We start from the raw sequence: 12,695 nt of genomic DNA, 5'->3' as shown, positions 1-12,695 counted from the left end.
GTGCACTTAATTGAATCAACACATGATAAAGCTATGACCTAGTAACAGACTGGGGAAATCTAGTTAAGTTGGATCAATTCCCATGAGCCAGGGTGGTTATAAAGCTGGGCTCATCAATGGCAAGTGTTCTGTTTCTTATTTTCTCAGATTGTCCCTAGAAACATCTTGAATGAGACTCTAGGTAGCTTGACAAATTAAAGAAAACATTGTTGTCTTTTACACTGTTCCGCAATGTCTCAATTACAAATTTCTCTAGTGTCCAGTCCCACCCCAGCTTCATCCCTCCACACTCTCCATCTCCTTCTATTCCACTCTGGAATTCAGAGGTATGGAAAAGCATGACGTAGCTAAGAACTGAACTGATCTTAAACAGCTCTGGCCAGTCACCCAGGCTGCTCCCTGGAGGCCACTACTTGAAATAGTTGAGTCCTGCCACCAAGAAAAACTTCTCAAGAAAGAGTTCCGAGTCCAGCACAGCTATATGAGCTGCACGGCCAATCAGAGTGTTGGCAGTGTTGGGCAGAGCATGGAACACGTTATGTCTGATCAAAGTGCAGCCCTTAGCTTCCACCAGGGGGCCCAGGAGGTTGTTGATCATTTCTGCATACACTGGCCCTGGAAGGAGGGAAGAAAGAAAGGAAATGAGTAGAATTCCACAGTACAGTCTAAAGAACAGCTTTGCATGTGTGTTGGCAGAGCACATAATGGACTAAGTTCAAACCTTATGCTACTGGGTGCAAATAAATGAGGAATGGAATCCAATTTCTCCCTAGAGATTGCAATTGGTAGGGTTATCATGCTTTTCTTCAGATGACATAGTGGCCTGGTGTCAGAAGCCTGAGGCCAAGTGAGAGAGATTCGTAGAGGAGTGCTATCTCTCAGCACAGGAGCAAGAGAAAGAAGACTCAAGTACAAGTTCTCGGAGATTCAGTTTCTGCTTCACAACACCAAGGGGGCTGGACCCATATGTAAATCAGTCATGAAAGATAACACTTCCTAATGTCAAATTTAAAGGTCAAACAGCAATTCACTAGCCCCTGGTTCTGTCGGAAAGGGAGGGGGTAATGCAGAATTGTTGCTGTTAGGTTGCTTTATTTTTATAATTAAAAGACTCAGTTGACTGTGTTTCTAAAAAGTGACTCAGTCTCAGATTGGCTTTGGATAGTAGGGCATAGAGACATGCAGTAACAGAAATCATTGAGCAATGAACAGTGTGCACACATCAGAGTCTGCAGTCTACATCTCATCCATCTGCTTTATTCCTGCAGCATCTTCATGGCAAATTTTATGCTCCATTGGGACACCTGCTGGAATGATACTGAGGGCCAAGGTGGGCTTCTGACTCAGATCAGAAGGTAGAAACCACAAGCTATTACATAAGCCTCCAGGTGTCCATTCCAACTGAGACTTGTGTCATCAAGCCAGTATGGTACTCTGAATTTTCACAGAGAGCGGCAACTCTATTGAATGCTCCAGTCAACTCCAGACATTACTCCATTGCACATGAACAACCTCACACTGCTTCCCCCTCCCCTCAACTAATCATAGGTGCACACCAATCGGGCTGTTTCCCTGCTGGGAGGGTACTGAACTGCATCACATGCTGAGAACACTGCTTTTAGCCTCTTATTCTCCTCTTTTAAAGTCTTGATAGTTCTGAGGCTGAGGAAGCTAAAATGCCAACTGAAATAATCTTGGATTTCTTTGTGGAAATATTTGTCCTAATCTTACCAATTTGGGGGAAAAATGGCTTGTGGTTGGAATAAAAGGAATTCTGCTTCCAAAGAGTCTACATGACTGCTTTAGAATAGCAGCCAATACATGTCATAAAATCATATGCACACAGTATTGCTATTAGAGAGAAAATTGACGTCAATCAAAAGTCAGTATAAAAGAACCAGATGATGGGTAAGAGGTGGGAAAGGATAGACTCTAGATGTGGTATAGCTGTTGCATTTATGAACTCACAGAAGCTGCTGTGACCTGCACAATATCAAGCCAGTTAAAAATTCTAGCATGGAGGGAGAAAGGGGCTCCAGAGGTCCCACCCATATGAGACACTATTGGCACCTGATGGTTCTCAGTAGGTGACCCTAGCTGGACACCACATATCCATGTGTATATGAGCAACGGTAATTGAACTTTGTGGGTTATTTAAAAAAAAAAAAGAAAAAAAAGACATGAAATTGGATGGGAAATGTGTTGGGGAGTGCTGGGGGGAGGAGTTGGAGGGAGGGAATGGGGGTGGATATGAGCAAGATACACTGTATATATGTATGAGCAAAAATAAAACACCTTTTTAAAGGAATGGCTGATAGGTTAGTAGGTAAACCATGCTTGCTGATCTGGTCAGAAGAGTCCTTTTACAGATGCCTTTAACAACAAGGATAACACCTGCATGTTGTGACATAATGGAAATAGAAGCAGAGTAATGTTCTATCAATATTATAATCTGTTTATATCATATATGCAACAGGGCCCATTATAAAATAGGCAAAGTTACTCAAAATGTAGTGATTCCTCCAGCGATCATTTTCTGCTGAGACACATTGTTGCCTTTAACCCAGAGGTGGTCCCTGGTATATTTTTAAATATACATAGTACATCCTTAATTATTTTTCTCAAATAAAGCACTGCTTTCATGTTGGTTGACTTTCAGGGTAGGAACAAATTGTCTGCATGACTATTTGGTGACGAAATGAAGAAGTGACTGCTGTGGATGATTGATTGATAAATAAAATGCCGATTGGCCAGTAGCCAGGCAGGAAGTATAGGCAGGACAAAGAGGGAAGAGAATTCTGGGAAGTGGAAGGCTGAGGCAGAGACATGCTGCCAGCCGCTGATGAGGAGCAGGATGTAAAGTACCGGTAAGCCATGAGCCATGTGGCAAGATATAGATTAATAGAAATAGGTTAATTTAAGATAGAAGAACTAGATAGCAAGAAGCCTGAGCCATTAGGCCAAACAGTTTAAATAATATAAGCGTCTGTGTGTTTATTTTATAAGTGAGCTATGGGACTGCTGGGGGTTGGCAGGACCTGGAGAGAAACTCTCCAGCTACAAGTGGCAAAGAGACAGGGGAGGTTAGGAGATTTATCGCAGAATTTTTAGAAAGTAGGATTTTCAGCAATACTTAATGAAAACAAAAGTAATGAAATGAATAAGATCTTCCCACATAGATAAATCTATGAATTAAGATAAATGTCATTGACAATTCATTTAAAAGTGTAACATAAGCATGGCTATAGGAAAAGAGGGGGCTGTATCTCTCCCTATCACTGGAAGGATTTAAATCGTAGATGAATATTCTTTAAAGAGGAGCAGCAAGCAAGTGTCTCCAAAATGGAACAGAGTGGTATAAAAAGTGTTATCTTAGCAATAACTTTGGGCTAGTACTTAACAAAAATCTCAGATGCTTACAGCATGAGTCATTACAATTCCAGGGGACACCATCCTCTGCAGACCTTACTGAGTACCCAACCTATGCCATTCTCTTTTCCTCTACGAAAGTGGAATTACTTCTTTCACAGTTAAGAGGAAATGCAATGTGCAAAGGGCATAGAACTGTCCCTGACACAGGAAGACCACAGTGCCTGGCACTTCCATTCTAACACAGGCCAGCCATAACTTGTTAGCACATGCCAAGGCTCACAAGACATCATACAGGAGTGTCACCAACACATGGCTCGAATCTGGAACTGAAACTTGCAGTGTAAGCAAATGGGTGTGACTGTGGGTTATATTTAGCAAACAGGGCATAAATTTGAGGGGCTCTGTATTAAGCATTTACAAAGCTCAAACATCACCAAAACTACTTGAGGTCAAGGAGATAAGACATTAAGCAAAGAAGGTTAGTGAAGGACCACAGAAGGAAAAGGTGTGGCAGCCTTAACAGTGGCATGGTCTTCTGGCAGTGATGTGTTCTGATCAAGTCTGAACTTAAAACCAGATCACTGACTCTTTTACAAGTGCCTTAGAGTAGAACAGTATGCTCTGGGCAATAATGAATCTAAAAATCAGTCATCAAAAAGCATCAAATGAAGTTTGGGTTGAAAATTACTAATAAATGTCTTTAAATTAGTATCTCAGAAACAGAAGAAAGACTGCTTCTAGGGCACCCTGGTACAACAGGATAGGTGGAGTAATTATTTCAAAAGATAGTTTGGCTTAAATTAATTACTGTTTTTGCTTGAGTAGCATGCACAAACACAGAAAGACTTCTACTGCAATAAGGTTTTATGTTTCTAAACAAGAAGGACCATATAGGTTCAGTAAATTGTAAATTTTTATTTAAGTTATAATATATCCATAAAATAAGCAGAATTTTAAAAATTATGTGTGTCCGTATGATAATTTAAGTACAGGGAATTGAGTATAACATTATGCTAAACAAATCATGATTAAAAATTGTAGCTGTGTGCGTGTGTGTGTGTGTGTGTGTGTGTGTGTGTGTGTGTGTGTGTTTGTACATTGTTAAGTATACGTGAACATGGGTGATTGGAGCAAAAGGTCACCCATCAGCAAGTGTCTTACTCTATCACTCTCTGCTTTATTGTTTTAGGCAGGATCTCCCACCTAACCTGAGGCTCACCAGTTGGCTAAGGTAAATGACCAGTGAGCCCCAGGACCATTCTTCTCTCAGCACTGGGATTACAGACATACAAAGTCATGCCTAGCCTTTTAATGCTTAGGATCCAAACTCAGGTACTCAAGCTTGTACAATAAGCACTTGATCTAATGAGCCATCATCCAAGCCCTTATGGCTTACAAATCTACCACTTTTAAGTTGACACATTCATACAAAGAGATTAGAAGAGAAAGATGAGGGGGTAAAGGGGAGTAGCGGAAGAAATAATGTTATTGGATAAAATAGGTTTGATTTCTCCAAATACTCTATGAATGAAGTATTTTTTCAGATCTCTTTCTGTGTGTATGTGTCTGTGTATGTGTGTCTGTGTCTCTCTGTGTATATGTGTATATTTGTCTGTGTCTGTGTGTGTGACTGTGTATGTCTGTGTATGTGTGCTTCTCTGTGTGTGTGTCTGAATGTGTGTGTGTGTGTGTGTGTGTGTGTTCACACTCTCATGTGTGTGTGAGTGCATCTGTGTATAACATGTGTATGTAGGTGCTTTGAGATGGCAGAAAAGGGCATTGGATTCCCTAGAGCTAGAATTACAGGTGGCTGGGAGCTATCTGATGTGGGTACTAGAATAGAACACAGGTCCTCTGCAAGAGCAGTGCATGCTATTAATCACTGAACTATCTCTCCAATCCTTTTTGGAAAAGATTTATTTTTAATAGTTTTCTATTTTGAAGAGTAATTTTCTGACCCTGTGTGGCGGCAGAAGCAGGAGGATCTCTGTGAATTTAAAGCCAGCCCTGTCTATGCAATGAGTTCAGGCCAGCCAGGGCCACATACTGAGACTTTATCAAAAACAAACAAACAAGCAAACAAATGAAAAAAATTAGTAATTTTTGTGACATGCCTTGGGTTGCTTTTCAGAACACATACTAGACTATAAAAACCACAGTGCTATTTTTTGTATTTAAATAATTAAGGTGATTTTCCACCCAAGTTTCTGTTAGGTTTTCCTTGATTTCAACAGAACTTTTGAATGTTTGCATATGAGTACCTAGTTTGGGGACCTTTGACAGACTCTTAAAAAAAAAAAACAGAATATAAAAAAGTCAGAATATAACGAAGAGCACTTACTTTTGAAACAGTAAAATATATTTATAGATATAAACTAATCAACCAAAGGAAACAAGGAATGTTAGCCCATCTGGTTGCCTAAGAAACTCCGGACACTCTAATCTGTTAACTTCTCTACGGAACCCCAGTGGTCTCCACTCCTTGTCTCATTTGCCATCAGTAAAATTTGAATGTATTACACAATATTTCCTCTCTTTATCCATTGTACTTTGCTCTCAACACCTTTGCTTCTCTGGTGCTCTAACTAGACAATAAAGTCCTTCGAGGGCAGAGTCCATCTCCCATGTCTGTATCCATCCTTCTCTTTTCCATGGACAACACACATACGGAGCTCACCAGTTTTCCAGGCAACTGACAAGCAAATGGCTGCTCACATCACATGAAGGAAATACCCAGACTGTTAACAGGAATGTGTGCTCACCCAGACAGTGTGGTTAGCCCACGACTCCATTCTAGACTCAGCACAGCTGTGCAGGCTACCTGGAGCCTGAGCCCAGCTGTTATTAACAAATATACTCAAGATTTCATAAATTTACTTTCACTTTGAAAATTAGAAAGTCCCCGTCAAAAGGAAATGTAGCTTACCTGTGTGTCTGTCTTTGAGGGCCGTTTTACACATTTCGATCCTGGCTGAATGAAATGGCACGTAACGGTCTTGGGGAGAAGCAACCAGAACAACGTTTTTAAAATACTGCAGCCCTGTAACAAGAAGGCAGGTGAATGCTTTCTATCGAGGTCCTTTACTCTGACACCCGCTCTGGGTTGTACACATTTTGAAGTCTTCCTCAGAGAGCGGCAGTGAGGAGACACCAGACACTGTGATGTACCTACCCCTGCACAGAGCTGATGTTCTCAGTGTCACCACATATGGCTCGGGAGGAGGCAGAGCAGGCACCTGTGAGAAGCTGAGCAAGGAACTCGGTATGTTAAGGCTTTTTGTGTGTGTTTTTGGACATAAGATAAAGTCCTTGGCCCCAGGAGTATAGAAGCCATGGAGACTCACTGTGAGCACTGAGAAAAATGCAAAAAAGGTATCTAGCTACGAGAACAAAACATGTCTCTGTGAGGTAGAAAATTAGGGAGCCCATAGGGAAAATGGTTTTCTCTTTCTCATTCTTCCTGGTTCTTTAATCCTAAGCCTCTCCTGCTCTGTCACCCGAAGTAGGAAAGCCTTTTGCCTCGCCTCCTCCAGCCTCGCCTCCACCAAGCTTGCCTTCTCCAGCCTCACCCAGCTCCAGCATTGCCTTCCTGCATTGTTCCTCACAGGGAGCATGGAATATCTTCCAACCCAAAAGTCAGCACAGCACAATGATGCAACCTTCAGTATTCATCATGGACATCTGGGAACAGTGCACAGCACACTGTACTCAACCCTCACCTGAAGATGGAGCTCTTCTTCTTCTCCTACCTATAGCCAAACAAGATGGTGTTTGACGGCCCTTGCTGACCCTCTCTGTAGGCCCTCACATCCATATCCAAGATCACAGCTGAGCATCACACACTGGAGCAGCATCCAGGGCAATGGCTGGCTGATATGGGCACAGGATGGACAAAGGTAACCCCATAATCTACTTCAGTACAGAACTGTAACAGCACTCCAGTTCTTGACCACTCCATGGCTGAAACAAGCTTTGACTTCTGTGCTGAACTCATTGCAATCAGCATCTTTGTATGCCCAATCCTACCCCTCTTTCTCCCCACAGTAGGTAACTGAATAATCCTCTGGGGGCAGGGGAGACACAAGTACAAAAGGAATAGCGTGAGCTTGAATTGAATACAGGGTATCAACAAGTGCTCCCTTCCCGGACATAGATGACTGGTCCATTATTGACATTTTCCTCTGCCATAGTCTCTATGATCTGGGCTGGGTTTTCACACTGCTCTTTTACATCATCACCACAGGGTGATGGAAAATATAAAAGGAAGCTCATGTGGGAACACAGACAATGTTGTGCTCACTCTTTTTCAGGATGGGTCTACACCAGGTGAAGAGGATCTATACATACAAGGTGAGGGTGGAACACAGTCCTGGACCTGCCAATATAGTGCACTACATGATTGACCGGAAGTAGAAGCCAAAGCTTCTGTGTACTATATTGAACCTACACACACCATGGCTCCTCTGCTATACAGGGGACAGACTGAGACCGGCTGACATGCTGGGTAGCTTTTGGCCTCTCAGCAAGTTGAAGAGATGCTGCTGGGCAGTCTCAGCATACCTCACAGGAGCAAATGAACACAGTATCAAAGTGAATTGTCTCAAGGTCTCAACCTCAGATGCCTAGCAAGCCACACACCTGTTTTTTGGCTAAGTTGGTAAAGGAAACATTTGCGCAAATCAGCGTTATCCCTGAAGGTCAGCTGCAAAAGGGAGCCAGATTTCTTCAGTTTCTGCATGAGCCACAAGCCTAGGAAGAGAAAAGGAAAATGAAGATTAAAAAAGAAAAGTTAAACAAAGCCAAAGAAGATATTTTCGGTGCATGAATATATGCAGATAGAACACTGATACATAAAATATATTAAAAAAAGAGAAAAGATAGTTTGAGTTAACTTAAAATAGAGTGTGGTTAATATATTGTGCACCCCAATAAACTTATCTGGGGGTCAGAGAACAGAATAGGCACTATATTAAACATAGAGGTTAGGCAGTGGTAGTACACGCCTTTAATCCTAGCATTCAGGAGGCAGAGATCCATTTGGATCTCTGTGAGTTCAAAGCCACACTGGAAACAGCCAGGCATGGTGACATATGCCTTTTATCCCAGGAAGTGATGGCAGGAAGCAGAAAGGTATATAAGGCGTGAGGGCAAGGAACTAGAGTCCTATTAAGCTTTTAGCAGCAGTTCAGCTAAGATCCATTCAGGTGAGGACTCAGAGGCTTCCAGTTTGAGGAAACAGGATCAGCTGAGAAGTTGGCAAGGTGAGGTTGGCTGTGGCTTGTTCTGTTTCTCTGATCTTTCAGCGTTCACCCCAATACCGGGCTCCGGGTTTGTTTTTATTAATAAGGCCTTTTAAGATTCATGCTACAATAGCAATGTGACTTTTATCAAATAATTAAGTTTGTATATCTTGTATATCTATATTTTTATTTTGGTGTGTGTGTATTATATTTCAGTGTGCACACAGAGATCGGAGGAGACCATCACGTGTCTGATATCAGGTGCCTGATTTATCACATCCTATTTTATTCCCCTGAGACAGAGTCTTTCTTTGAACATGGAAGAAGGCTGGCAGCAGCAAGCCCCAGAAACCTTCCCATCTCTGTCTGCTCTCCCCACAGCATTGGGGTTACAGCTATGCATGGATGCATGGACACACCAAGATTTTATGAGTATTCTAGAGATTTGAACCCAAGTCCTCACACTTGTGCAGCCAGTGTTCTTATCCAATGACTCATGTCCCCAGTCCCCATATTTACATTCTTAGAGTTGGTATCAGGAGTATAAATTGTCCTACAAAATTACACAGCAATAGGCTTCTAAGTCCATGAAGCCAGGCATACTCTGACATTTATTTGTTCTCTTTCAGTAGAGGAAGCCAAAGGAAAGAACACCCAATAAAAGTCTACAGACTGGAAAACTAGAATATATATTTCTTACAGATCCAATTCAGTGCTTATGCAGATGCTTAAAAGTGTATATTATGTATCAACAACAAAGGAATTAATACTATAAATACATGAAATATATATATATTTGTAGAGAGAGAAACATATATCACAGTGGTTGATATGTAAATGTCCACATATGTAGAAAAAAACGTAATATAATCCATATGGAATTAATTACTTTAGGTATTCTAGGTTGGATGAGTTTGGTAATATATCTTTTTAAAACTTTTTATATTTCAAGTTTACAATTGTGAGGGAGAAAGTAGCTAAATTAATTTATCTTTGTCCAAAGATGGCTTTGGGTTTGTTCCAAAGAAAAGATGCTATATTTGTTATGTATAAAAGTACCAAATAAGCCATGAGCACAAGGACCATCCTTAAGAAACTGGAGCGAATAATCATGCGTCTGAGTCACACCTTGAAGAAAGTTGCAGAGTTATTGGGAAATATGGGGAAAACTGAAGGATTAGCATGGAGAGAGAGCTCATTAGAGGTGACCACAATGCCGCATAAAGGTTCTAGCCAATCAGGAAATACATAGCCCTGTTTCACTTTTTAAGTTCCCTTTGCTCACTTTGAAAGCTATTTTGGTTTTTAAATTGGGTTGCTTGTTTTCTTGGGGTTTAGTGTTTTTAGGTCTTTGTATATTCTAGACACCAATCCTCTTGCCAGATATATAGCTAAGAAGTATTTGTCTCCCATTCTATAGGATGTGAGGGGTTGGATCTCGAGGAGTAGAAGGTGAATATGGTCAAAATACACTGTATACATGTATAAAATTCTCCAACAATTAATGAAAACATTCCATTGTTAAGAAATATGATTTAACTAACACTAATCATTACTGTATATGGACAAATATCTTGTGTGTGTTTCTGAATGTAAAACGAGTTGCTAAAACCATTAGCAATGTCTATGTGATCTGCACATGTGTCTAGCATCTTGCTGCATCATGTAAGAGCCTTCATTATCTGGCTGTGGGCAGGCACTCCATCCATCTTGCCCTGTGGAGTGCTGTGGTTCTATCCCTGAGGATTTCCTTCAATTTGCTGATTAAACCAGCCTTCCAGGCCATTACATACACTAGAAAACCTTCCTAGAACCTGCTGCCTTAGAAATCCTGCTCATGTTACATCAAGCCTCTCTCCTCCTCCTTCCCAATTCCTACCCCTTCCTCTGCTTCCTCTTTTCCTCCCTCCTCCTCCTCTTCCTTTCCTTTCCTTGTTTTCTTTCCTCGTCATCCTTTTATGGGGTCCTGGGGATCAAACCCAGGGTCTTGGGAATACTAGGCTAGCACTGTAATATGAGATACACCCCCAGCCCAGGCCTTGCTTCTTTCCCCTCTATACCCCCAAAGTCTCTTACAATACTGTTGAAGGTGTGAGGGCCTCAAAACAAAAGGCAAGCAGGCAGTACAGAATTCAGTTATTTATGATCTAGAATAGATGATAGCAAGTCTGCTTCATAATTTTCCTTTTGAATCCTCAATGTACATTCACCCACTTACACAACCATGAATGCATGCATGCATGTGCACACCCACACATGTCAGATCTTGGTGCAGGTGAGTTCCACATCTGCAGAGTCAACACACCAAGGGTTAAAAGTTTTTTTGCAATAGTTTTGTCTCCTGGACATTTTTCTGGACATTATCCATAGACAATACTGTATATCATTTTTTGCATAGCATTTGCATTTTATTAGGAAGTAAAATCAGTCTGGAGATGATATAAAGTATGAGGAAGGATTGTCTAGGTTACATTTAAAAACTATGAGAATTTACAGGAGATACTTAAGAATTTTCAGCTTTTGGTATCTGTGAGGGTCCCAGAACCAATCAGCAATAGATACTGAAATATAAATATGAATGCACATACATATTTCATGAATGTTTAAACACATACATAACATATGTGATATGATTATACACATTATATATATTATATACAGTATATATATATATATATACTGTAAACATGTATACACATATGCAAACACGCATTAGGTACACATAATCTCCATTTCACAGAAAGTAAATGGATATTGTAGGGTGAGAGGCCTTAGTCAAATTTAACAATTAGAAGACAGGCTCCACATATGAGAGCAAACATACAGTATTTGTCTGGATATTAGCTTAGTGTGCTATTTTTCAATTTTCTCTATTATTTCTACTAATTTCATTTTCCTTTATGGTTGACTAAAACTCCATTGTGTATATGTACCCACACTGTAATACAAAATCTCCACCCACCATCCCACATTAGGGAAAGCCCTAAGATTCCATCAGTAACTTCTGTCTCCAGTTCCAACTTCCTGACACCTCTGATGAACTCTGAAGGATAATGAGGGTGACAAAGTCTTACCTGTACTAACCAGGGTGCTGTTGTTGTACAGAGTCCCCAAGTGAGGTCCAGACAGTGACAGGAATGTGTGGAGTTTGTTGAGGTAATACCGGAACCGGGGCCTCGTGAGGACCGATCTGATGATAATGTTACCAAGGGAATGGCCAATGAAGCTGTTTAGAGACAGGAATGATACATGTGAGTGATGGCAGGGAACTGCTGCTCAGGGATGCGTTAGAGTGAGAAGCACCAAGGTTTTAGCATCTTTTCCCAGGTACAGAGGACCTAACACATGACTGCCACAGATTCATTTTCATCCAGTTTTTGTGAATGGAAGCTCTAGGCAAATACATTGAATACAGGAGAATTGTAGTATCTCCATTATTAGAGCAATCCCCCTGAGGGTCTGGTCCCCAGGCCTCCTCTCAGCCCATCTGGGGACAGCATGGAGTCCTTTCTGAAATCCATGTATCTAAGCACTGTGCTCTCTTGGTCATTTACAAGATAAAATCCCAGTCTTAGCTTTTCCCAGGAGGCCATTCATCATCTCAGCTCTGACAACTGCTCTGACTCCACTCATCCCCTCATTTCTCTCCACACCTGCTGAGTTGTCTGCTCTCACTTACACTGATTGGCTATTCTCCTCCATGCTCTGTCCAAACTTCCTGCTTCCTCCAACCCATCAATCCAATATGCCATTCAGATTTCAATTAATCATTTATCAAACCCTATAATATGACAGGTGTGCCATCTTACCTGTTCTCACAACATACATAAAACCAGCAAAATAGTGCTACAGATGTTAGCCTACACAATTGGATTGCCTGAACTGTGTCCTGTCATTATCACACAAATCCTTATTTGTGGGATAAACACATGATCTCATATCCCTGGAGACTAAAAAGAATAACTGACACCATGATCTTAGTCTTATGTTGATGTATGTATACATTAAAGCAGACAAGCTGCTTCCTTTAGTCTGAGTTATTGAAATATTTAGACCAAATTTTTGTCATATTTTGAGGATACA

General features: G+C 41.0%; 1 protein-coding gene across 1 annotated transcript in view; it reads right to left on the bottom strand.

Moving 5' to 3' along the window:
- Window positions 1-230: 230 nt before the first annotated feature.
- The window catches only part of Fam135b (family with sequence similarity 135 member B), a 209,407-nt gene continuing 196,942 nt past the window's right edge, over window positions 231-12,695 (bottom strand). Inside the window, exons 17-20 of the mRNA XM_059246982.1 lie at window positions 11,687-11,838; window positions 8,011-8,121; window positions 6,299-6,412; window positions 231-615 (exon numbers count right to left, since the gene is read on the bottom strand). Of these exons, the coding sequence (XP_059102965.1) occupies window positions 410-615; window positions 6,299-6,412; window positions 8,011-8,121; window positions 11,687-11,838 (583 nt within the window). The 3' untranslated portion in view covers window positions 231-409. The remainder of the gene's footprint in view (window positions 616-6,298; window positions 6,413-8,010; window positions 8,122-11,686; window positions 11,839-12,695) is intronic.

Source organism: Peromyscus eremicus, chromosome 20, assembly GCF_949786415.1.
Source record: "Peromyscus eremicus chromosome 20, PerEre_H2_v1, whole genome shotgun sequence".
Classification (NCBI taxonomy): Eukaryota; Metazoa; Chordata; class Mammalia; order Rodentia; family Cricetidae; genus Peromyscus; species Peromyscus eremicus.
Note: the sequence above shows the minus strand (reverse complement) of the source record. Positions and strands in the feature narration are given on the sequence as shown.